Raw genomic sequence first — 26,637 nt, 5'->3', positions numbered from 1 at the left:
TCTGCTCGGGGAACGATACTCAAGAGATCTCTTCCGTTTCTTCGCTTCCACCTCAGGCTGTTCCGAAAAAACTTCAGGGCTGGAGGGAAGGGCACAGGGAGTGTTCCAGGCTCTCTTCGAAGGGCGCGAGGCTTCCTCGTTTAGGAGAGGGCGAAGGCGAAGACGAGAAGCATTTGCGCAAGACTTCTCTCTTGGCGCGATCCAAGGTAGCCTGGGAACGAGCAACAGGCACTACCGAGGGGACGCCTGACCGGTGGGGATGCTCCCTAACCTTCCTGCGGCTTTCGACTTTCCTCCTCCACTGGGTGGACGGGGTAGTCTGGAAGAGGTCTAGGGCCTGGAAGCATTAGGGAGCCGATCAGACGCACCCTCCACTGCACTGGGATCACTGCACAATTCACTATTAGAATCACTCTTACCTTCCAAATGTTTAATTTTCATCTCCATGCTGCGAATGGTGGCTTTCATGGAAGCCACTTCCGAAGGCGCATCTTCGGCTTCAGTGCAGGGAGCAGGAGCTGAAACTGACAAAGGAGCTACTTCTAAAATAGGATTATCTACATCCAACTCGCTAATACGAGATCTACTACTGCTCCTAGAAGAAGCTTTCCTAACTTTATCTTTTTCAAGCTTCCTCAAGTAGGAAGACAAAGACTTCCATTCATCTTCATTCAGCTTTTCACATTTGTTACAAGGGTTATTAAAGGTGCATTCATCCCTCTACACTTCAAACATACTGTGTGAGGTCTACCGCAGCTTTCGGTAGCCTCACCTTACACTCAGTCATACAACAAACTCTGACATAGCAGTTTTTCTTAGTATCAACATCAGACATCATGAATCCAAAGAAAAATCCAAAGAAAAGTCAAATAACGGTCCACAAATCGCGAATGCCAGGCCAACAGATCAGGTACTTCACCAAAAGTCCGTAGAAACAATCCAGGGCAAAAACGAGCAAAGAATCCAACTGTCAAGAGGTACCGACAACAGGTGTAGTCGACACCGACGACAGAAAAAATCTGGCAAGAAAGGTATGTTGGTTCTTACACCCGCTTCCCAGCGGCGGGTAAGGTAGATCACCTGACCTACCTGTCGCGTTTGCCGCGAGTTTTGAATTCTATCGTGACGTCAGAGACGTAAGCTAAGTATATGTCTGACAGGAAAGTTCATGTACAAAAATTTATTTTTGAACAGAAAAAATAAACAAAATCTAAAGGAACTCACAAATAATATACATAAAGTACAAAATATGTACAGTCATGTCATTCTCATATTTGTATCATCCAAAATCTGAGACTCAATGTAGCTGTTACAGTGTTAAAACTTTTACTTTCATTTCCAATGTCATACATGTCGACAAGTTTGCGAATTCACAGCTAACACTATTTTTCCTATGGTTAAATAAATATGAGCCCCTTTACGGATTGATATAAACTGATTGTTTTTTTATAGCTTAGCTCAAAGAACGGTGTGATAAGGTTAGTGGTGCTGTCTATAACGGTGCACTTAACATGCTCCTTGAACTGATCAACGTAACTATACCTCTGCAACATTATCACAGTAAACCTAATTAGCTCAAATCATAACATTTTCAATAAAGGAATATGCATTACAAGTTTTCTTTGAATGTTGAAGTTTTACCTGTGTTCAAGCTGCCTGTATATTGCAAAATTATTTAAAGGCCTAAAAAAATAATCAACACCATCTGCTATATAATCTCGGTTACTAAGAATTTATTTACAAAGGTTACTTGTTCTTTGAAGAATAAAAGACGATGCTCATTCAAATTATATATGTAAAGAAAATGGCTATTAATTGAAATATCTATTTAGTATTAATATCGAGGCCTTTGGAACACTTAAGTTTCTTAATTGGTTTAAAATATCATTTTTTAAAATGTTCTTCTGCTTGCTTTTGGCAAATAATTTATTAATTCATAAGGGAACTTGAAGTGCAAGAATGTATAGCTGTATGTGTAGATAACTTCATATGCTTTCTGGCCAGAAATTGTTAATACAGAAATGTCAATGCCAAGTGAAATGTATTTATAGTAAGTAAAGAAATCTAACACACTTATGCCTAGGAAATAATTGCATAAGCAAATACTTGCTAGTAAGCCATAATTTTTTAAGTGGTTAAGAAATATAACAAATAATTTTATTTTTATGAAAATCCAAATGTTTCTATACCAAGTATTAAATAAATATTTTCAAGATAATTTCATTGTCGTTACTCTTATAGACCTATGTTCCTGGTGGTTCAAGATGCAGCCACTCTAATGCTTGCGTCACACAGGCTATGCCCACTTGCTGATATCAGTGAATGTGTTCTGGTCACAGTAATATGTATTTTCTTATTTACTTTGTGTTTTCAGCGTTGAGGCATAGAAACAATCAAATGGGACTACGTATTCAAAATTTTATGATTGCATTGGAAGAAATATTAATATTATGATATTTTTTTACTATTTTAACATTTGAACTGAGGTTTGATGATGACTTTTTGTTCTCAAATACATCAGTGATGAATGAGCTAAAGTTTTGACTAAAAACACAGATGTAACAAATGCACACTAACTATTACCAATCTATGCATAGATGCACTTTGGACCAGGTACCAGCTAAAAATGATATTGTTAAGATACAATAAAGTTTTATACATACTTACCTGGCAGATATATACTTAGCTATAGACTCCGTCGTCCCGACAGAATTCAAACTCGCGGCACACGCTACAGGTAGGTCAGGTGATCTACCATTCCCGCCGCTGTGGTGGCGGAATCCAGACCATTCCCGTTTTCTGAGCCAGATTTTCTCTTACCCACCTGTCTCCTGAGGGGAGGCTGGGTGGGCCCTTAATCGTATATATCTGCCAGGTAAGTATGTATAAAACTTTATTGTATCTTAACAATATCATTTTTATACATGCAACTTACCCGGCAGATATATACTTAGCTGATTGACACCCTTGGTGGAGGGCGAGAGACAGCTATATATATAAAAAAAAAAAATTTGATAACGGGAAACAACAATTGTTGTAGGATATCAATCCTTGGTTCTTACCTGTTTGGGCCGAAGACTTCATGATTACTGTCATTTAGTCTGCATGCCTCAAGAGCTTCAGTGAGGTAAACCACCTATGACCGAACAGCCCTTCTGGATCATGTCAATGGGGGCTAGCCCGCTTACGCGACAGAACCTGCATGGATCGTACCAATGGGGCTTACCCGCTTACATGGCAGAGCCTGACCGGTATCTTATCAATGGGGGCTAGCCCTCTTACTGACAGAGCTTTAGGCTTTACATAACTGCACAACGAGGAGACCAAAAGTTAATCCCGACCACCTGACCTTCCTAACCATGTTAAATCTAAGAACTGAAAAGGGTTATTCCTATACCCTCTTTCAGTCAACCATAAAAACCAAACAAACACCCATAATGTTAAAATTACATAACCTAACTAATTAGGATTAACCTCAGCTCCTCCTCCCAGCACTAAATCCGCGGACACATACGCTCCCAGTGAAAGCACTTCTCATAAGTAAACTCTCACATCCCTTAGTAATGAAAGAGGCGAACACTGAGTTACACTTCCAATACGTGGATTCAATTAGATTTTGAAGGGACCACGTTTTATAAAAGCCATTGAGGTTGCTATGGCCCTCACTTCGTGTGCTTTTACCCTGAGGAGTTTAAATTGTTCTTCACCACATGTTAAGATGCGCTTCCTTAATAATGTCTTTAATGAAAACGTAAGGGCGTTTTTTTGATATTGGCCTTGTAGGATCCTTGACCGAACACCAAATACTTTCCTGCGTACCTCCCAAAAGAGACTTTCTTTGTGTAAATAAATTTTTTAGCCTCTTAACTGGACAAAGGGTCTTCTCCTGTTCTTCCCCCGTAAGAGAAGAGAGTGCCTTCACTTCGAAAGCTTCTAGGCACGGTTTTGATGGTTTTCGTTCTTGGCTAAGAAGAGAGGCTTAAAAGAGCAAATTGCAGCCTCCTTCTTAAAACCCACTCTGCCCTCTAACGCTTGAAGCTCACTCACCCGTTTTTGCCGTGGCTAAGGCGAACAGGAATAGAGACTTCCTTGTCAAATCTTTAAAAGAAGAATTATTGGAAGGTACGAATCTTTCAGCACATCAGATAATGAAGCACTATATCCAAGTTCCAACTGGGATTTTTATTATTCTGACTTTTTGAGGTCTCGAAAGACCTAATAAGGTCATGGAGATCCTTATTGTCCGACACATCCAGACCCCTATGCCTAAACACCGAGGCCAGCATACTTCTATACCCCTTGATCGTAGATACAGCTAGGCCACACTTACTTCTAAGGTAAAGAAGAAAATTTGCAATGTCGGTTATAGAGGTACTGGAAGAGCGGATAGCTCATGCGTCCTGCAACCATCTTCTAAACACTTCCCACTTCGACTGGTACACCACGTAATGTGGATGGTCCTCCTGGCCTCTTGCGATTGCTTTTGAAGCTTCGCGAGAACCCCCACCTCGCCTCTAAGCGAGTCCTTCGATAGTCTGAAGGCAGTTCAGACTTAGAGCGGGAGGTTTTTGTGATACCTGTCGAAGTGGGGTTGTTTGAGAAGATCGCTCCTTAGTGGGAGCGATCTGGGAAGATCCACTATCCACTCCAGCCAACTCTGTCACCCAATCTAGGGCTGGCCAAAAAGGGGCGATCAAAGTTAATTTCGTTCCCTCTGAGGAGGCAAACTTTTCTTATTACTTCCCCTACCAGTTTTGAAGGGGGGAAAAGCGTACCCGTCTATTCCCTTCCAATCCATGAGGAGGCCGTCTATCGCTATTGCTCTTGGATCTGCGATGGGGGAGCAATAATTCTCTAACCTCTTGTTCCAGTTGGTTGCGAACAAGTCTACGTTCGGCCTTCCCCATAAACCCCCATAACTGATCGCACACTGAGGGTTGAGAGTCCATTCGGTGGGAGCACTTGGTTTCTTCTGCCTTAGCAGATCGCTCGAACATTTCTCTCTCCCGGATGATAAATCTCGTTAGAAGAGAGATCTGCTTCTCTTGCGCCCAAAGCAACAAACTCCCTCGCTGTCCTCGTAAAGGGAGAATGAATGAGTTCCCCCTTGCTTCCTGATATATGCTAGGGCTGTCGTGTTGTCGGAATTGACCTGAATGATCGATCCTAATATCTGTTCTTGAAAGTGCAAGAGAGCTAGGTGAATGGCTTTCAGTTCCTTTTTGTTTATGTGCCAGGACACCTGAGCTCCTTCCCAGGTTCCCGACACTTCTTGCGAATCCAACGTTGCTCCCCACCCTACGTCCGATGCGTATGCAAACAACGCTCGGAGAGGGCTCTTTATGTGCAAGGATATTCCTTGGACCGAGTTTCTTCGGGTTCTAACCACCACCGAAGATCTTGTTTGACCTTGTCCGTTATCCTGAATGACTCTTCGAGGTCCTGGGAACTTTATCCCAGTTCTCCATCAGATAAATACTGAAGGGGTCTTAGGTGCAGTCTCCCTAGGGAAACGAACTGCTCCAACGAGGAAATGGTTCCCAGCAAACTCATCCACTCCCTCGCGGAAACAATGCTCTTTTCCCTAGAAATACTGACACCTTTGTAAGGCAGCGCTCTATTCTCTCTGTTGATGGAGACGCTAGAAAACCCCCGAGAATCCATCCGAATCCCCAGATAAACTATGTTCTGCTGGGGATCCAGCTGGGACTTCTCGAGGTTGACTAGGAGTCCCAATGACTGCGTCATCTTTAATGTTACCGAAAGGTCCTCCAGACACTGTTTGCTTCGACTTTGCTCGTATTAGCCAGTCGTCCAAATACATCGAGATTCTGATCCCTTCTAAATGTAGCCAATGCGCCACATTCCTTAGGATACCCGTGAAGACTTGCGGGGCCGTCGAAAGGCCGAAGCAAAGCGCTCGAAATTGAAACACTCTTCCCTGTGACATGAATCTTAGGTATTTCCTTGATGCCGGATGAATTGGCACATGGAAATATGCATCTTGAAGGTCCAGGGATACCATCCAGTCCCCTGGACGAAGAGCAGAAAGTACAGAGGAAGAGGTCTCCATCGAGAACTTCTTCTTTATCACAAAGACGTTCAGCGCACTTACGTCCAAAACCGGCCTCCACCCGCCCGAGGCTTTTGGTACCAGGAATAGACGGTTGTAGAAACCTGGTGAATGGAGATCTTGAACCGGTTCTATTGCCCTTTTCTGCAACATAAGTTCTACTGCTTGCAGGAGAGCTTGACTCTTGACAGGATCCTTGTATCTCGCTGTTAACTCCCTTGGAGTTCTTGTTAAGGGAGGATATTCCCTGAAGGGGATGAGGTATCCTCTCTCGAGGATCGAGAGGGTCCAGCTGTCCGCCCCTCTCTTCGCCCAGCTCTGGCAAAGTTCGACAGTCTGGCGCCTACGCTATCTGGAGGACTTCTTCTTCATTTTGCCTTCCCTGCGGGTCTCCTGGAAGGTCTTCCTCTGGTATCCGGTCTTCTACGTCTAAAAAGGGTTCTGAGGAGGAAGAGGCTCCTCGGAAAGGGAAAGGGTGCTGAGAGGTGCTTTATCCTTCTTTTGAAAAGGAAAACAGCAGGGCTTGAACCTCTTTGCTGACTGTGTCAGTAAATCCTGCGTGGCTTTTCCAGCTAATGATTTTGCTACATCCCTCACCGTGTCCTGTGGGAAAAGGTGGTTCGAAAGTGGCGAATATAGCAAGGCCGACCTCTGTAAGGAGGAGATACTGACTTGGACAGGAAAGACCCGTACACTGCTCTCTTTTTCAAAACTCCCGATCCAAAAAGAGCAGCCACTTCCACCGAACCGTCCATCACGCTCTGTCCAGACACGATAATACACTCGATAATTCGTCCATAGTGACAAATTCGGGATCTTGGGCTCTCTTTCGCAAGGGCTCCCAAAGCCCAGTCCATAAAATTGAATACTTCGAGTGTCCTAAGAGTCCCTTTAGTAGATGGTCCAGTTCACACATCCCCCAAGTAGCTTTTGCTGATAGTAGAGCGCGCCTCCTTGAAGAATCTACTAAGGAAGCGTAATCTGCGTCTGCCGATGAGGCAGTCCTAAGCCCATAGGTTCCTGGGTATCGTACCATCTTCCAGGTTTACCCGTCAACTTTGAAGGAGGGCATGAAAAAAAAACAGTCTTGCCCGGCCTCTCTTTTATTCTTAAGCCATTCGCCAAATCCTTTGAACGCTTTTTTCATACTAAGGGCTGGACGCATTTTTACAATATGAGGATGCTTTTGGAGACTTCGTGCTTGATAGCAAAGATCCTGGAGAGGGCGGATCCGCTGGTTGAAGCTTATCCCCGAACTCCTGCAACAACAACAAGGACAATCTCTTATAATCAGAGACTACTACATCCACTGGTAATTCTTCATCCGACACTTCTTCTAAGTCTCCGGCTGTAGGGGATCCTTTCGGAGAAGAGCGGTTCTTAGTTGTCGAGGGACTTCTGTCAAACGAAGCAGAACGTCGTCCGTGTGACAAAATCCTTGCTACTACAAGGCGCAATAAGAGTTTCTTAAACGCACGAGATCTTCTCTCAGGAACCTGTTTCCTACCAGGTGAAGGGCTCCTACTCTCCGAAGAACTCATAAAGTGCGAAGGGGTCTTACTCTGACCTAAGCTCGTACAAGGAGCCTGTCGCCTACTCGACTCCTGACGCCTGCTCGACTCCTGGCGTCTGCTAGACTCCTGGCGCCTACCGACTCCTGACGCCTGCTGACTCCTGAAGCCTGCTTGATTCCTGGCGCCTGCTTGACTCCTGGCGCTTGTCGTGACTCCTGGTAGGCTCTTGACGCCTCTCACAAGACTCCTGGCGTCTGTTAGGCTCTATAGCCTCTGATATTCTTGGCGCCTACTAGGCTCTGTCAACTCTATGTGTCTAAAAAGCTCCTGCTTCTTAGGCTCTTGACGCCTATCCTGATCCTCAGAAGAGGAGTCCGACTCCTGACTTCTCCTAAGAGACGTAGCTGATCGCTTGCTCTGCGAGCGGCTACCGCTGGGAACTTTCTTCCTATAGATAGGAGAGGATCGTTTAAAGGGAGAACGAGAGAGTCTCTCCGGTGACAGCGCCTGCTAGAGTGAGAAACTTCTCTCCTACTACCAGGAGAAGAAAACTTCGATCTCTTCACTGGAAGGGAGGAGTCTTTTCTTCGAGACGAATCCTTATGTAGAGCGCCTACCAAGGAGGATATTTGCTCCTGTAGATTAAGCAGGAAAAGCTTAGTCGGATTTCTTGAGGCGGCTGGAGACGGTCTTCTCGCCTTCTTACTTAGTCGAAGGAAAATCCTCTGGAAATCGCTCTGGGCTTGAATCAAAAGCGTCTCCTTTCGGCGCTACCCACGATCTCTTCAGAGGACGAGACTTCGAAGCAGAGCTCCATCCACGCCTGGACGAGGAGGAGTCCGACGCAGAAAAACACTCTTCCAGGATGCCTTTTCTACGGCTATCCAAGGCAGCCTGGGTCGTTACTTCAGGATCTGCCGAAGGGACGCCTGATCGTTGGGATGCTCCACATCCTCCCTGCGGCTTTTGACATTCCTCCTCCCCTGGTCCTGGGTAGTTTGGAAGCGGTCTAGGCCTAGGAGCAATGCGGAGCCGATCAGACGCCCCCTCCACTGCACTGGGTCACTGTATTTACTGACACTCTTACCTTGTGTTTCCATAGCTTTAAGCTGCTCCTGAAGCTCCCTGATCGAGGATCTCATTTTTTCCATTTCTGAAAATGAATCCTTAGATTCAACACAGGGAGAAGGGGCTGAGGTTATGGGAGAAACATCATCTAGCTTGTTAGTTTCTAATCAGGCTCAAAAGAACAAGATCTACTCGAGCTTCTAGCTGACGCTTTCCTAGCTCTATCCTTCTCTCTTTTCTTAATATAAGAAGCTAAATCCTTCCATCCTTGCTCCGTAAGCCCTTCACATTCGCACAAGTTCTATCAAACGCACATTCAGAACCTCTACATTTACTACAAAGTGTATGAGGATCTACCTCTGCTTTAAACAACCTAGTTCTGCATTCTTCCCTTGCACAAACCCTAAACTTAGGTGTTACTTTAACTTCAGCCATCTTAATAGAAAAAACCAAATCCAAGTCCTAATCCAGTCCAAAATTAAGCGTATGCCAATCCCGAGAATAAACAAGAGTAACTTCACCAAATGAGTCCAACCAATTCTCGGCAAATGAGCAGAATTCCAATCAGGAGAGACCAAACAACAGTTGTTGCCGGCCTCAGCGACAGAGAAAATCTGACTCAGAAAACGGGAATGGTCGGGATTCCGCCACCCAGCGGCGGGAATGGTAATCACCTGACCTACCTGTAGCGTGTGCCGCGAGTTTTGAATTCTGTCGGGACGATGGAGTCTATAGCTAAGTATATATCTGCCGGGTAAGTTGCATGTATAAAAATGAATTCTTACTTGTGTATAACCATTGTGAACATACATAATGCAGGTTGTATTTTTTCTTTACAGAAAAACATAAATATAAAAGTGAAACTCAAGGACTACGAGTGTATAAAAGGCTCATGTACATTTCTCGAACCATCCATCCATATATACGCAGCTATATAGCATAGGGAACAGCACCTACAGTCTGCCCAAAAGTGGGACATTTATATACTCAAATAATAATCAGCCACAATGGTACATGATATAGACAATATACAGGATACTATAGAATTTAAGTCATGTCACGTGCTAGAACCTATGAGGTCATTGAGTGCTGAAAGGGAAATTGAGAGCAGAAAGGTTTGAAAGGTGTAAAAAGAGGAAAACCTCACAGTTGCACTATGAAACAATAGAGGAGAGGGTGGACAGCAAGCTGGAAGACAGAGAATATGAATGGAGGTACATTCAAAGGAATGAAAGGGGTTGCAGCCTGGGGCTGAAGGGACACTGCAAAGAACCTTGAGTAATGCCTACAGTGTAGTGCATGAGACACTCTGACAGCAGCCCCTTATGGGGACCACAATAGTACTCGCAAGATGAATTCAATTCATACTCTAACTAGTGCTGGTCTATTAAATTTGACAATTCTTTGAGTAATTAAAAAATAAAAGAAAAAACTTACTGGAACTACCAATGATCCACTTGACGGACATTCATCCTGAAGAGTACCCATCAGCAGCATGCTGTCATCTAACCACAACTTGGCCCACCTTCTTCCGTAAATTTCGTCGTCATAAACGGCATACATTACCTGAGATATGTTTAACTGCTTCCTAAGTTCCTGTCAGATTAAAATAAAAAAAAGTTTGCAAAGTAAGGTACTTTTGACAACAAACCAAAGAAATCACAAAAAACCACAATCTTCAAACCATTCACAGTATTTTTCCTCCAAATATACCAGTAGCACAACGAGATAACAGACCACGGTATATATGTCTGGATACTATATTGGTGCAAATGATATCAATTTGAGGGTTTTCACCTTCAGATTGAAGGCCGAACTGTTTTTTCAAATTACAGTGATACCTTGTTTGTCGAACGTTTCTTATGTCAATCTTTCCATTTTTCGAACAAAATTTTAGAGAAAATTTTGTATCGTTTGTCGAACAAATACACATACTCCGAACTGACTGATTATTTGATTTATACTTGTATTCTACGGCCTACTGGGTCTTAAAAGTTAAACTGTATTAATTTTTTTTCATTTACAATATTTAGTTTAATGATAACAATATTAGACAAAATAAAGAAAAGTATAAAGCATTTAATAAAAATATAGCTTTCAATATAACATTTAGCATAAAAGATGTATATCTACATAAACTGCGGTGACGTCACGCCCAGCTGACTTGAGACTGAACGAGGGAGCATTGATATGTTGAGGAGAGAAGAGAGAGTAAAAATATTACTGTATGTATGTAAAAGCAATAACAATTCACATAAAAAGGGAATTTCCCAATGAATTTAACGTAATGATAAAATATGAAAACAAACAAATACAATGCAAAAAAATAAATAAATAAAAAAAATAAAAAATCTTAATTGAGCCAGTGTTCGGTGTGCTGAGTGAGACAGTCTAGTTAAACAATATTAACAAAACAGTAAATGAAAAAACAAGATTTTCACAAAAGAATTTAGCACAAATGATTAACAAAATCATTCGTCACTGCGGTGATACACAGCTAACTTGAGGTAAAGGGAGGGAGCATTTATATTTTTGAGGAATAATGAATAAATGATTTTACGTTATTGTGCGTCGTGGTATTGTTGAGGAGAGAAGAGACAGTAAAATCTTTACTGTAATAGGTATGTAAAAGCAGTACCAATTCACGTAAAAAATAAAATGTTACTTCACAATAAATTTAACAATGATAAAATATGAAAAAAATCAAATGCAATACAGTAAAAAAGAAAAAAAAGTCTTAATTGAGCCAGTGTTCGGTGTGCCGAGTGAGACGGTCTAGTTGAACAATATTAACAAAACAGTAAATGAAAGAACAAAGCTTTTAACAATAAATTTTAGCATAAATGATTAGCAAAATCATTCGTCAATGCGGTGATACACAGCTAACTTCAGGTAGAGGAAGGGAGCGTTTATATTTTTGATGAACAAATGAATGAATGATTTTAAGTTATCATGCGTCGTGGTACTGTTGAGGAGAGAAGAGACAGTAAAATCTTTACTATAATATGTGTGTAAAAGCAGTACCAATTCACATAAAAAATAAAATTATGTCAAAATAAATTTAGCATAAAGATAAAACATGAAAACAAATGCATTCAGTAAATAGAAAAAAAAGCTTGCTCGAGTAAGTGTCAGCTCTGCTTCCCAATGACTTAGCTGATCTGGGATGATTATTCGCCCATTTCTTTCACTTACACTCGATTTTCTCAAATCACTTTTATTTTTCTTACAGTAAAATACCAGTCTGGTGACAAATGCTTGTTATGATATTTTACTACTACAAGTAACTCTGCTCTGTGATAGATAAACTGGCACCATTTTCAGCTTCTGCGTGACTTCGATTGTTTGTTGAAATGGCTTCCTTGTGAAAAGTTATTTTATCTCTCTTTCCTTTTCTTGCATTTTTGACTTATTACTTGTTTGTAAAATCCTCAAGTTTGTTTTAAAAGTCTGCCATTTGCCAATAGTAAGTTGATGTATTGTGGCATAATAAATCTCTTTTGTGCACTTAAGATTCAAGTGTAAACACGCAGATTACTATGTGAATAAAACTGATTTTATCAACCTTTGATACTGCAACCAATTCGTCTCTCCTCCCTCCACCTCCCAGCCAGCCAGCGGCATTTTTACCAAAAAGTTCGTAAATAGAACATAGAAAAAATAAAATTGAGAAAATTTTACTTCATATATCGAACTGTTTCATTACTTTACACTCTTAATTTAACTTTTGAACACATTAATAATAGAAAAAATGTGAAAAGGGGGGGACTTTTAGGGTTAGCTGGAGCGAATTATCCTGATTCCTTTTATTTCTTAGGGGGATATTTGTTTCATATTTTGAACAAATCGTACTTTGAACAGCCTTCTAGAACGGATTAAGTTCAATGTACGAGGTACTACTACGTATATCTGCCAAAACGAATGCTGGTAGTTTGAGTGAGGGACAAAGCACATTACCCACGCTCTCAATAGATCACTCGCTTGCAAGTATTCCTTGTGTTAATGCGCCTGACTCGCGCTCGCTTTATCTTGACCTTTGTGTGCAGCACGTGTTGTTTGTACGGTATTTTGTGATTATGCAATGGGATTTAAGCGTCCACAAAAAGCTGGATGCTGCTGGATACTATTGTAAAAGTAGAAAGAGGTTGGCTCGGAAAAGTGGGGCTGAACTTGATTATGGTATTGGTGCACAATGTCTCACATGAAAGCTAGAGGTAACCTAGCAGCATTTAAGAGTAAAAGTTATGATATTGAACATGGAGGGCACAAAACCTGGTCCTCTTAGAAAATCTGAAGGTATTGGACAACAAACTTGAAGAAAGGGTAGTGAAATGATAAATGCAGCAACATACACCGAGTCAGCATCGGTGTGGAACAGCTAACTGAGGCTGTTAAGAAATTGAGCCTTCATGCTGGACTAAAAGAATTCACAGCTTTAAACGGAGGCATAGCAAAGGATGAAAAAAAGTATGTCTGCTGATGAAGATGATGCTGTGATATTCCAAGAGAGGATTTGCCAGATGACTGAGGATGAAAGTTTGCTGCTATCTCAAGTTTACAATGCCTTTATTTCAGGAAGATGCCTCATCATACATGTGCAAGAAGAAAAGAGGGCAAAAGGCTACAAGATAAGCAAAGCAAGAATTTTCTTAATTTGGTGTGCAAATGCTGACAGGATGCACAGACTAGAGTCCTTGTGCGTCAGCAAGGCAAAACGGCCATGGTGTTTCCGAAACATCAACATGAATGACCTGCCCATTTTGTAAGATTTTTCGAAGAATGCATTGTTCACTATGCGTATCTTTAAGCTTTGATTCTTCAATTATTTCATCCCTGAAGTCAACAAGTACTAAATGAAGACCCTTATGATTTCCCATGACCATGTTAGTGCCCTACTGATCATCGATAATACACCAGCTCATCCTGATATAAAAGAATTAGTCAGGAAGGGTGGCCCGGATTGTTGTCTTTTTCTTCCTCTGAATACGTCTTTGATCCAACCAATGGATCAAGGAATAATTGTGGCAGCAAAGAGGCTCTAAACGTACTGGCCTCTTCCTGAATGAGGTGCAATGTGTTACTGAGGGCGCTCAAGAGATGAAGACAATGGACTCTTGCCAATATGAAGACTTTTAATCTTCACTCAGCTTTCCATAACTGGGTGACAGTGTGGGAGAGCATGAAAGTATCCACTCTGCAAAATGGCTTAAAGAAACTGCTGAAGAATGAAGATTCCATCATCGATTTTCAAGGGTCTGAGGATGCCGTCATCCTCGATCAACTTCGAGCAGCAGGTAAAGAGCAGTTATAGGTTGAGGATGTTGAAGAGTCGATGGAGGAATGACAGCTCATCCTGGTTACAAGAACTCACAGAGGAAGACATAGATGAGCAGGTAATGCATGATGGTGCTTGTTTGTTTTTATGGTGTTTTTATGTTGCATGGAACCAGTGGTTATTCAGCAACAGGACCAACGTGACTTCCCAACCACTGCATGATGGTGCTGCTGGGTGAGATGGCTCAGTACATGGATGTACTAATGGGCTTTGTGTAGGACAGTGCTGAGCCACACTCCCCAGTCTCTATTACACTTCTTCATTGGCTAAAAGAAGTTGTGCTTGATCTACATCTGAATGGCTTTGGAAGAAAGCAGACAAAGATCAACAACTTTTTTGAGCCAAAGATGCCCGTGCCAAGTCCTGCGGCTACCCCTTCCTCCAACAACCTCCCCCCACCCCCGACACCCACAACAGTCCTTTGCCTCGTCACTGAGAACACCAAGCACAAAGATTGAGTGAGGCCCTCCCTGAAACACTTCAGGTACTCAGGTTAGTGATTCTGAATAAATCTGTCCTTCACCTGCCACTACCACATGGGAATTTGTCCTTCACCTACCACTACCAAAGGGTGATTTAAGATCTTCATTCCACTTTTTAAGTGAGTGCAGCCATTATAAAACATCCTAGGCCTACGCTAATTTCATTACTTTATATACTAGCTTATGCAACTCTTGAAGACAATTTTGAAACTAATTCTAAGGGGAGGGCAACTTACTCAAATATAAAATTAGCATACATAATGTCATAAAATACATTCACTATTAGTATCATTACAGGCGGTCCCCGGGTTACGACGTTCCGAGGTTACGACGTTTTTCTTAAATATTCAATGGAAAAATATCCGTCCTGGGGTTACGAGCTTGTTCGAGGTTACGACGCTGACGCTTCCGACGCTCCGATTAACGACGCTTTTAAAAAACTCATACTATGATAAAACTCCTTTATAGTTTAGCACAGTATATTATAAAAATAAGTTTCTGGTTAGATTACAAAAAAAATTTTGAGGTTATGATGATTTTCGCACTTTTGATGTCGTATTTTTCTATGTTTTTTAGTGACGCCTCATATGCGGAACTAGTTTCCGAGCGAATGAATACATACTAGCTTGCGGTGCGCAAAGTTTACATATAACAGTCCAAAAGCACAAATAATGAAAAAAATCATTGCTTGTTTCCAGTAATAATAACAAAACGAAGTTTCTGGTTAGATTACAATGAGAGAGAGAGAGAGAGAGAGAGAGAGAGAGAGAGGAGAGAGAGAGAGAGAGAGAGAGAGAGAGAGAGAGAGAGAGAGAGGCGTCTTCCGACGCTCCGATTAAGACAGAGAAGTGTTCGTTTCGTAAACGGCTCTGACTCATGCCAGTAAATGTTTTGTTGATACTAATAATATAAGCCTATTTAAAGATACGTTTACTTTAATTAGTCTATATGATACGTAAATAGTAATCAACTGTTCTTGTAGCCCTCAAGATTTGGCAAAATCGAAGTATCCCAAAGAGAGACATTATCCAGTACACTGGAACCTTGACATACGAATTTAATTTGTTCCGTTACCATCGTCGTATATCAAAACAGTTGTATCTCAAAGCATTTTTTCCCATTTAAAATAATGTAATATGTATTAATCCGTTCTAGCGGTATGAAACCACACCTAAACACAGCTAAATTACATATAATATACACAATTTATACACAAATAAACGAGTAATAACACACATAATGCTAAAATAACATAGCAATGTGATAAATGATAATAAACGTTAATAAAATCAATTAAAAAAAAGAAAGGAATTTTACTTACCACAACGAAAGATGACGTGAGGCCAGCTGGGAAGAGGTAGGGAAGGGTGGCAGGGAACGATTTGTTCTCTTTTTATTTACGTATGTACACTAATAACTACGTAATAAACACAAATGAAATAACATTGCTAAACTAATTTTTATTTTTTTATTTTAATCAGTTTGTAGTTTAGAAATAATGGTGATGCCTTTGGAAGGTTTTATGCTTTGCTATAATTTCATGTTTTGCTTCCATCGAAATCATTTTCTTTTTTTGGTTTTTTTCTTATCACCTGCTTTGTCTTAGCTTTGAGACCCATGGTTAATAATAAAATAGACAAAATAACACGAAAAATAGGCGCAAATACAACGAACTAAACAACGACGTGTTAACATGCAGCACCAACAAACAAACAGACTGAACGCCATTTATCGGTCGCCTAAACAACTAACACTCATCGCAAAATCGTATCTCAAATATTTCGTTGTATATCAAAGCTTATATTTTCGCAAATTTTCTGTTGTATCTCAAACATTCGTATATTAGGGCAATCGTATGTCAAAGTTCCAGTGTAATTTGATCAGAGAGAGAGAGAGAGAGAGAGACGCCTTGGCAACAATGGTCACCGTCTCGGGGATTGACGTAACATTTATTTCTGAACAGATAGGACAGAGAAGTGTTCGTTTCATTAAACGGCCTCTGACTCATAGCAGGAAATGTTTTGTTGATACTAATATATAAGCCTATTTAAAGTTACGTTTACTTTAATTAGTCTATATGATAGTAATAGTAATCAGTGTTCTTGTAGCCCTCAGATTTGGCAAAATCACTCCAGGTTGTACATAAAACTTCAAGAATGTAGTGTCACCAGAGGATTACAATAGTTTTTACCTTCAAGAACCAGCATTCTTTTATGAAAATAACTCCAGGTTGTACATAAAACTACAGGAAACAACATGTAGTGTAACCAAAGGATTATCAAGTAAGGTTTTATAACTTTTTTATTAGTTTAAGACATATTTCCAAGCGTCGTTCCGGCTTACGACGATTTTCGGCTTACGACGCGTCTCAAGAACGGAACCCCCGTCGTAACCCGGGGACTGCCTGTATATAAAATACAAACATAATGAATATGCACCTTTTCTATGCTTTACTTCACTGTAACCAATAATACTGTACATATGTATCTCATATCACACTTGTATTATAAAATGCAAACTTAGTGATCAATGCTTTGGTTTGAAATCAGCTGAGGATGATTGTGTAATAATATCAAAAGTTTCTGTTATCTATTTTCAGTTGATTCCATCATAATACGAGCTTTATGAATTTACGCATCTTTTATTGGTGTGAAAACAACAGTAAAATGTGTTCTTTCATGCCCTGTAACTTTCATTTAAATAATTTTCTAAAATACTTTTCTCCAATTTTATTTATGGTCAAGTTTGATGGAATACGGGTATACATAATGTCAAAATATATCAGTCCTATTCTATTTAATGTCATTCGTAACCCAACTAGGAAATTGTTTACTATTTTACAATGGTTGAAATACACAACTTTTTTAACTTAAACTAGAAGCTGGTAGAAGATGGATGAAAAAGGACAAAGTTTATATTTCGTATTTTTCACAGCTAACAAGCCTGAGGTCTTAACATTGGGATAAATCTGGTGCCACCTGGAAACTGGTTAAAAACAATAAAAAATTGTATATGCAAGGAATCTGAGGCATCTGGCACCTAAAGCATAGATGAGGTGGAAGCTCGTCAGCGATTATGCTTGAACCCCATAACGCATTTTGTCTTTCTTCCAACCCAGAATTACAAGAGGGACGGCTAGAGGTGGTCAGTCAATGTTAAGTATATCTTAGTTTTACCAGACCACTGAGCTGATTAACAGCTCTCCTAGGGCTGGCCTAAAGGATTGGATACTTTTCAATGGCTAGGAACCAATTGGTCACCTAGCAACAGTATCTACAGCTCATTGTGGGATCCAAACCACATTATGTCGAGAATGAATTTCTATCACCAGAAATGAATTCCTCTGATTCCGCGTTGGCAGAGCCGAGAATCAAACTTTGGACCACCAGATTGGTAGCCAAGTGCAAAAATCACTCGTCCAACGAGGAGTCTGGCAGTCAATGTTAAGACCTCAGGTTTCTTACCTATGAAAAATACAAATTAATATAAAATTTGCCATTTGTTCATAACGGAACAAACATTAGGATAGACTCACACTTGGCAGGAGGTATGAGAATCCTGAAATGACTATAGGTTCAGCACACCTGACCACTCTTCTTAAAAATGAGTTCTAATGAAGTGTAGCTAAGTCTCTGATATGTTAGATATATGGGTATCTACAACTCTGTCCACTATGAGTGAGTACAATGTAACATGTCCACATTCATTGCATATATGCAAGATAAAGAGAACTATAGTATCTGTTCATGTAACAAACCATTGTCGCCACAGACAAAGGTTTGTCAACTCCTCTCTCTCTCTCTACCCTTGCTGAAGAGAGGAGTACATGCTACTGAGAAGCAGATTTGTATGTTGTATGGAACAAAAAGTACTATAACAGTATGGCTGTCAACACTCACCTGCATCAAGCCCGTTCCAGCCCATAGGAATGAAGAAGGGGAAAAAAGGGAAAGAAAGAGACCAGTCATCTCACTCATTCTCTCTTCCACACAATCATCATAGGCAAGATATGAACTATTGTGTCATAGGCACTGGATGAGCTATACAACTTGTTGAGCAGCCACTACCAGACCCAAGGGAAAAAAAAAAAGTGACCCAGGACCTGTGGGCAATATTGTTTTGGTAGAAGGAAGCAAACATGATTTGCCGTAGCTGGAAACCAGCATTCAAAATCCTATGAACAGACAAGTTCTTAAATGCCAGGGAGGAATTGATTCCTCTGATGTCATGTGCTCATGCATGCAGAGCATTGGTGACAGAACTTTATGAGGAGGAGTAGGCTTGCCCTATCACCTCACGTGACCAAAATGAAATGGACACTTCTTGACTTGGCCTGTGCTAACAAAAATTCTAGGACACCTAGATCTTAGGCGGCAAATCCTTTTTAGATAACAATGCCATGCTATGATGGACAAAGCAGTAACTTATGAGAACCATCGAGAAAAAAAAAATAATGGGACAAAACAGAAATTCTTGAGAATCATTGAGAATAAAAAAATGAGAGGCAAATCAGTCATCGTGGACAGAAGGATTTTGATTCTTGGCCATGAGTTCTGAGACAAATCTGAAAGCAACAGACCCCAACCCTGGGTGTGCTTTGTCATAATCTAGACCATCACATTCCACCGAGTTGTCAAACACCCACTGGTGCAATTCAACTGTCAACAAGTGAAGTAGGCAACACACCAGCCCCCACCAGTTCGTTCACTTATGCTACCACTGTGGTGTTGTCCGACATCAGAATGCCAGAGTGACCCACTACCCTCTCCTGACACTCCTGAAGACCCAGGAAAGCCACCTTCAACTCCAACACATTGATGTGGAGTTGCTTCTCCTGAGAGCTCCATGCCCCTGAGGCCATGAGCTCCTCCAGATGAGCACCCCCAACCTTCAGAGGAGGCATCCAGTGAACAGGAGCAGATCCAGAGGGGGTGAATGAAGAGGAACTCCCACTTTTAGGTTCTGATCGTCCAACCACCACAGAAGGTCGCTTCTCACCTCTGCTAACAGAGGGACCTGGAGCTGAGGGGAGTCTCCTGCCAGGGACCAAAACTCCTTCAGTCTCCACTTCAGAGATCGAATGTGAAGATGTCCATGAGGGACCAGGCAAGACCAGCCAATTGTTGAGATAACTCAACAAGCAAATACCCTGAGCATGAGCCCCTGTCAACAATAACGTAAAGACTTGTGCACCTGTGGAGCTGTTGTCAACCCAAAGCAAAGGTTCTTGAACTGGAAGACCTGCTCCCCAAGACTGAAGTGGAGGAACTTCCTCGATAAAGGGTGGATAAATCTGGAAGTCATCCTTCAAGTCTATCGACAGCATGAAGTCGTTCTCCCTCATGGCTGCCAAGAGTGTCCAGGGTGTTTCCATCCTGAACCTTATCTTCCTGATGAAGTGGTTCCGCAGTGAAAGCTCTATCACCCGCCTCCAATCGCCTGTGGCCTTCAAAACTAGGAACTCAACAGTAGAACCCCATAGAAGGAAGTACTACCTTTTCCTCTGTGCCCTTGTCAATTGTCTGTCGGGGGCCAATTGGACATCTGGTATGTCGACGAAAAAAAGTTTTTTTAAAAAATCGTGGAAAAATAGTTAAAGGCCTACTAGGCGAAAACTTTTGAATCACGCGCCTTGGGGGATGCTGGGAGCTCATGGATCAAGCTGTTGATTTGTTTACAATCGTTAGCCAGGCACGCAAGCGCGAATTTCTTTCTTCTCGCACTAAAAAGCATCAGCGACACATCTCAGAAATTATTTCGTCACTTTGACATAATTTTTGCACCATTTTATATTACCCGTTACATGGAGTATTATAAATGAAAATGTGTGCAATTTCATGTAGAATACAACAAAAAACAACTCATGGCTGTAGCTTTTATCAGTTTTGAAATATTTTCATATAATTAACGATAAGTGCCAAAATTTCAAACTTCGGTCAACTTTGACTACCGAAATTATCGAAAAATGCAATTGAAAGCTAAAACTCTTATATTCTGGTAATATTCAATAATTTACCTTCATTTTGCTACAAATTGGAAGTCTCTAGCACAATATTTCGATTTATGGTGAATTTATGAAAAAAAACTTTTTCCTTACGTCCGCACGGTAACTCTTCCGAAAAAATCATAAATTTTTTGTCCGATTGTCGCAATGTTTGCACCATTTTAAATTAGCAGTTACATAAAGTTTTATATATGGAAATGTGCGCAATTTTGTGTAGAATACAACAAAATATAACCCATGATTGTAGCTTTCATCAGTTTTGAAATATTTTCATATAAATAAAGATAAGTGCCAAAATATCACCCTTCGGTCAACTTTCTCGACCGGAATGGTAAAAAAACGCAATTGTAAGCTAAAACTCTTACATTGTAGTAATATTCAATCATTTACCTTTATTTTGCAACAAATTGGAAGTCTCTAGCACAATATTTTGATTTATGGTGAATTTATTATATATATATAAAAAATTTCCTTATGTCCACGAGGTAACTCTTCCGAAAAATATCAGAAATTTTTTCGTCCGATTGTCGTAATGTTTGCACCATTTTAAATTAGTTGTTACATAAAGTTTTATATATAAAAATGTGCGCAATTTCATGTAGAATACAACAAAAACAACCCATGGTTGTAGCTTTAATCAGTTTTGAAAAAATTTCAAATAAATAACGATAAGTGCCAAAATTTCAACCTTCAGTCAACTTTGACTTGACCGAAATGGTCAAAAAACACAATTGTAGCTAAAACTATTACATTCTAGTAATAATCAATCATTTACCTTTATTTTGCAACAAATTGGAAGTCTCAAGCACAATATTTCGATTTATGGTGAATTTATGAAGAAAAAAAAAAAAAAAAATCCTTACATCTGCGCGGTAATTCTTCCGAAAAATATCAGAAATTTTTTCGTCCGATTGTCGTAATGTTTGCACCATTTTAAATTAGCCGTTACATAAAGTTTTATATATGAAAATGTGTGCAATTTCATGTAGAATACAACAAAAAACAACCCATGGTTGTAGCTTTTATCAGTTTTGAAATATTTTCATATAAATAACGATAAATAGAAAAAATTCGTCCTTCGGTCAACTTTAACTCAACCGAAATGGTCGAAAACTGCAATTGTAAGCTACAACACTTACAGTCTAGTAATATTCAATCAATTACCTTCATTTTGCAACAAACAGGAAGTCGCTAGCACAATATTTCGATTTATGGTGAATTTTTGAAAACAGCTTTTTTTTTACATCCGTGCGTTACGAATTCATGCATCATTTTGTGATAATATTTTCTCTGTGTTGCCTTGATCATTTTACAATGTGTTATATACCAAAATGATCGCAATTTAGTGTACAATACAACATAAACAAATTAACTCTTTAGCTTTAACCGTTTTGCTCACAGTGCGATTTGTATACAATTATATATGAAATTTTTTTTTGCGCTGTCATATATCCCAATATTTATATATGATAATGATATTTTTTTTCCATTTCTGATGGTTGCATACTAAACTTCAGGCAATGACAAAAAAGGAGCCAAAAATGAACTCTTAATCTTGAAAACTAAGCGTGCTGTGATTTTTTGAAAAAAAAAAAAAAAAAAATTTCCGCTTCGGCGCTCACTCGCGAACGCCGCCGGCATGCGGGAGACGATTTTTAAAATACCACTTTGGCGTTTAAGGGTTAAGACACTTTGACATCAGAATTAAGGAACAATGAAGAACTGTGGGAACTGATGTTTGCTGATGATTTAGTCATTATAGCAGACAAAAGAAGAATTGCAAGAAAGGTTTTTAGTACAGAAAGGAGTCCTAGAGAGAATATTGAAAGTGAACATTGGAAAGACAACAGCTATTGATTAGTAGTAGAGAAATACATGACAAAGTAAATATTCAAGTGGAAGATGGGACAATGCTGAAACAGAGCAGTGAGTTTAGCTACCATAACTGGGATCAATAATAATTGAGAAAGCAGTGAGAAAGAGAGTGAAAGAACCATGGCAAAAATGGAGAGAAGTACAGTAGACCCCCATATTCATGGCAGAGGGTACCAGACGCCCATGCAAATGGATATAACATACGAATACTTAAAATCCCTCTATTTCAATAGTTAAAACAAAAAAAAATGATATTGTTATGTTACAATAAAGTTTCGTACATACTTACCTGGCAGATATATACATAGCTAAGACTCCGTCGTCCCCGACAGAAATTCAAATTTCGCGCCACTCGCTACAGGTAGGGTCAGGTGATCTACCGGCCTGCCCTGGGCGGCAGGACTAGGAACCATCCCCGTTTTCTATCATATTTTCTCTCTTCCACCTGTCTCCTGCGGGGAGGCTGGGTGGGCCTTTAATTGTATATCTGCCAGGTAAGTATGTATGAAACTTTATTGTAACATAACAATATCATTTTCATACAATCAACTTACCTGTCAGATATATACATAGCTGATTGGCACCCTTCGGTGGAGGGTAAGAGACAGCTACTATATGGAATAGACAGGTAAACAACATATGTTGTAGGTATAAATAAAACCTTGGTTCCTACCTGATAGGTGGTAGACTTCGTGGGTGTTTGCCCAGTAGTCTGCATCACCTCAAGAAACTTTAGCGAGATATATGATCTATGGCCAAGAGTTCTTGTGGGTCTGCCGATGGGGTCTTATCCGCTTACTCGGCAGAGCCTGAAAGGACTTTGTCAATGGGTGCTGATCCACTTATATGACAATACACCTTATGAAGGAGCACACAACCATCCCGACCACCTGATCCTAACCATATGTTAGAACTAAGGATTGTTCCGAGTTATCCCCGAACTCTTCACAACAACCGTAACTCAAAACCACTACGCACACATACATAATTTTCTAAAAAAAAAAAAAAAAAAAAAAATTATACTCATCTAATTAGATATGACAGATTCTCTTACAGAACAACATAGACGGCCGCCCGTGCTAAACCAAGTCCTCCATTGTTCGAAGAGACTCCAGACCATATCTAAAAAGAAGAAAAGTATATACTTTTAAGGATTGGTGTCGGCTCCCGTACCCAGAATCGTATCCGCCGATACGAAAGGACCCAGAGAAAACACTTCTCATATGTCACACGAACGTCTTTCAAGTAATGAGATGCAAATACTGAGTTGCATCTCCAAAATTTCGTATCTATGATGTTTTTAAGGCGACATATTCTTATGAAACGAGAGAGACGTCGCTACTGCTCTCACTTCATGAGCTTTAACTTTCAACAGTCGCAACTGTTCGTCAGAACAGACCTTATGCGCGTCTGTAATGACGTTCCTCACAAAGAATGCCAGAGCATTCTGGACATCAGTCTTGTGGGGTCTTTTACCGCGCACCAAAGACCTTGTCTAGAGCCTCCCATCTGATGCTTTCTCTGAATGTAGAACTTTGGAGCTCTTACAGGCATAGAGATCTTTCTGCTTCTCTTCCTACGAGACTCGATATGCCTTTTGACTTCGAATGACTTAGGCCAGGGATTCGAGGGATTCTCATTCTTAGCTAAAAACAGGGTCTTAAACGAGCAAATAGCTGAGTCTCCCTTGAAACCTACTTTATCCTGCAGAGCATGTAATTCACTAACTCTCTTTGCCGTAGCTAAAGATAATAGGAATAGGCATTTCTGGTGATGTCTCGAAACGAAGCCAGATGAGGAGGTTCGAACCTTCAGATGAAAGAAACTTGAGAAACCACGTCTAGGTTCCAGTTCGGAGGGACCGGTTCCTTCGACTTTGAAGTCTCAAAGGACCTTATGAGATCGTGGAGATCTTTATTATCTGCCAGATCTAATCCTCTATTCCTGAAGACTGCCGAGAGCATACTTCGTATCCCTTTATTGTGGATACAGCTAGATGAGATTGCTCTCTCAGGAATAGAAGGAAATCAGCAATTTTTCCGCTATAGAGGTAGTGGAGGAGGACACTTCTTAGTTCTACACCACCTTCTAAAAACCTCCCACTTCGACTGATATACTTTCGTAGTGGAGGTTCTGCGTGCTCTCGCGATCGCGCTTGCAACTTCGCGAGAAAACCCTCTCGCTCTGACGAGTCTTTCGATAGTCGAAAGGCAGTCAGAGCGAGAGCAGGGGAGGTTTTGATGATACCTCTTGAAGTGTGGCTGTCTGAGAAGATCTCCATCCTTCTTGGTAAGGATCTGGAAAGTCTATGATCCACTCTACCACCTCCGTGAACCAATCTTGGGCCGGCCAAAAGGGGGCTATCAATGTCATCCTCGTCTCCTTTGACGCCACGACTTTTTCAGTACTAGTCCCAGGCTTTTGAATGGAGGAAAAGCATAGACGTCTACGCGAGACCAATCTAGCAGGAAAGGCGTCTACCATAAGAGCTCTTGGGTCTTCCACGACCGAGCAAAAGACTGCCAGCCTTTTGGAGATGAATGTGGCGAAGAGATCCACATGAGGTGTCCCCCCCACAGCGACCAGAGATCTTGACACACCTCCTCGTGTAGGGTCCACTCTGTATGAAGGACCTGGTTCCTCCTGCTGAGTCTGTCCGCCCTCACATTCTTTACTCCCTGAACGAACCTTGTCAGAAGGGAGATGTTCCTGTGAGACGTCCAAAGCAAAAGGTCTCTCGTCCCTCCTTGTTTTCGAATGTAGGCAAGTGCGGTGGTGTTGTCCACGTTTACTTGCACTACTTTGTTCGACACCAGAGGTTCTAGACTCTTCAAAACCAGATGCACGGCGAAGAGCTCTTTGCAGTTTTATGTGCCAAGACACCTGCGCTGGTTCCCAGGTGCCTGACACCTCCTTGAGCCTAATGTTGCTCCCCACCCTTTCTCGACGCGTCGGAGTACAACACTAGGTCTGGGTTCTGGGGTTTTTAGAGAGATCCCTTTGTTCTCTTTCAGAGGGGGCACCACCATTCCAGGTGCGGTCTTATCTCCACTGGAATGGGAAAGGCGTCCGAAAGTTGTCCAGTTTTCCAACTCCAAGACTTCTTGAGGAAGAATTGAAGCGGACGTAAATGAAGTCTTCCTAGCGGGAAGAACTGTTTGAGCGAGGAAAGGGTCCCTAAAAGGCTCAACCATTCCCTCGCCGACGTCTGTTCCTTCCTTAAGAAGAGAGAGACTATCTGCAAACCTTTTGCGATTCTCTCTTGCGAAGGAAATACTCGAAAACCCTGAGAATCCATCTGAATCCCCAGATAGACTAAGTTCTGTCTGGGGGTCAGCTGCGACTTCTCGAGGTTCACGAGCAATCCCAACGCTTTGATCAGATCTAAAGTTAACGTCAGGTCCTCCAAGCACTGTCTCTCTGATCTGGCCCTGATGAGCCAGTCGTCCAGATACAGAGAGATATTTACTCCTTTGAGGTGAAGAAACCTCGCCACATTTTTCATCAGGCTTGTGAACACCTGAGGAGCTGTGGACAGGCCGAAACACAAGGCTCTGAACTGAAAGATCCTTCCCCCCGTCATGAAACGGAGGTACTTCTTCGATGAAGGGTGGATCGGGACGTGAAAATAGGCGTCCTGGAGATCTAGAGACACCATCCATCTCCTTGTCGCAATGACGCAAGGACTGAGGCAGAAGTCTCCATCGAGAACTTCTCCTTCCGAACAAATTTGTTCAGAGAGCTGACGTCTAGTACTGGTCTCCAGCCTCCAAGGCCTTCGCAACCAGAAAAAGGCGATTGTAAAACCAAACCCCGGGGAGTTTTGATCCAGTACTAGTTCTATCGCTCTCTTGTCCACATTTGTTCCACCATCGATCGAAGAGTATCCCTCTAGCACAGGATACCTTGTACTTTGGCTGTTAGTTCCCGTGGTGTTTGACGTTATGGGAGGAGTGTTCAGGAAAGGGATACGATATCCCTTCCTTATTACAGACAACGATGACGCGTCTGCGTTTATAAGTGTCCAGGCCTCCACAAATCCCAGGAGCCTGGTACCTACTGGTGCTTGGAGGAGAGAAGCATCACTTTCCCTTTTTAAAGGGACGAAAGGCAGACCTACCTCTCTTCTCAGGAGCCTTCCTTCTTGCGGGAGGTCTGGAGGTAGGGCCACCTCGAAAGGGCTGACCCGATGTACTCGGTCCTTTCTTGTCAGGTGTAGAAGCAGGCTTCTTCTTCCTTGCTGACTGCGTCAGAAGGTCCTGAGTTCGCCTTGCTCAGTTAATGAA

The 26,637-nt window shown here is 41.3% G+C and overlaps 1 protein-coding gene across 3 annotated transcripts in view; it reads right to left on the bottom strand.

Annotated features, from left to right (window-relative positions):
- LOC135203006 (uncharacterized) overlaps positions 1–26,637 on the bottom strand; it is a 158,574-nt gene that overhangs the window by 29,262 nt on the left and 102,675 nt on the right. For all 3 annotated transcript variants that reach the window (XM_064232562.1, XM_064232563.1, XM_064232564.1), the window contains one exon: positions 10,093–10,251. In XM_064232562.1, the coding sequence (XP_064088632.1) occupies positions 10,093–10,251 (159 nt within the window). The remainder of the gene's footprint in view (positions 1–10,092; positions 10,252–26,637) is intronic.

The sequence above is a fragment of the Macrobrachium nipponense genome, chromosome 33 (assembly GCF_015104395.2).
Source record: "Macrobrachium nipponense isolate FS-2020 chromosome 33, ASM1510439v2, whole genome shotgun sequence".
Lineage (NCBI taxonomy): Eukaryota > Metazoa > Arthropoda > Malacostraca > Decapoda > Palaemonidae > Macrobrachium > Macrobrachium nipponense.
This window is presented reverse-complemented; position numbering and strand designations above follow the sequence as displayed.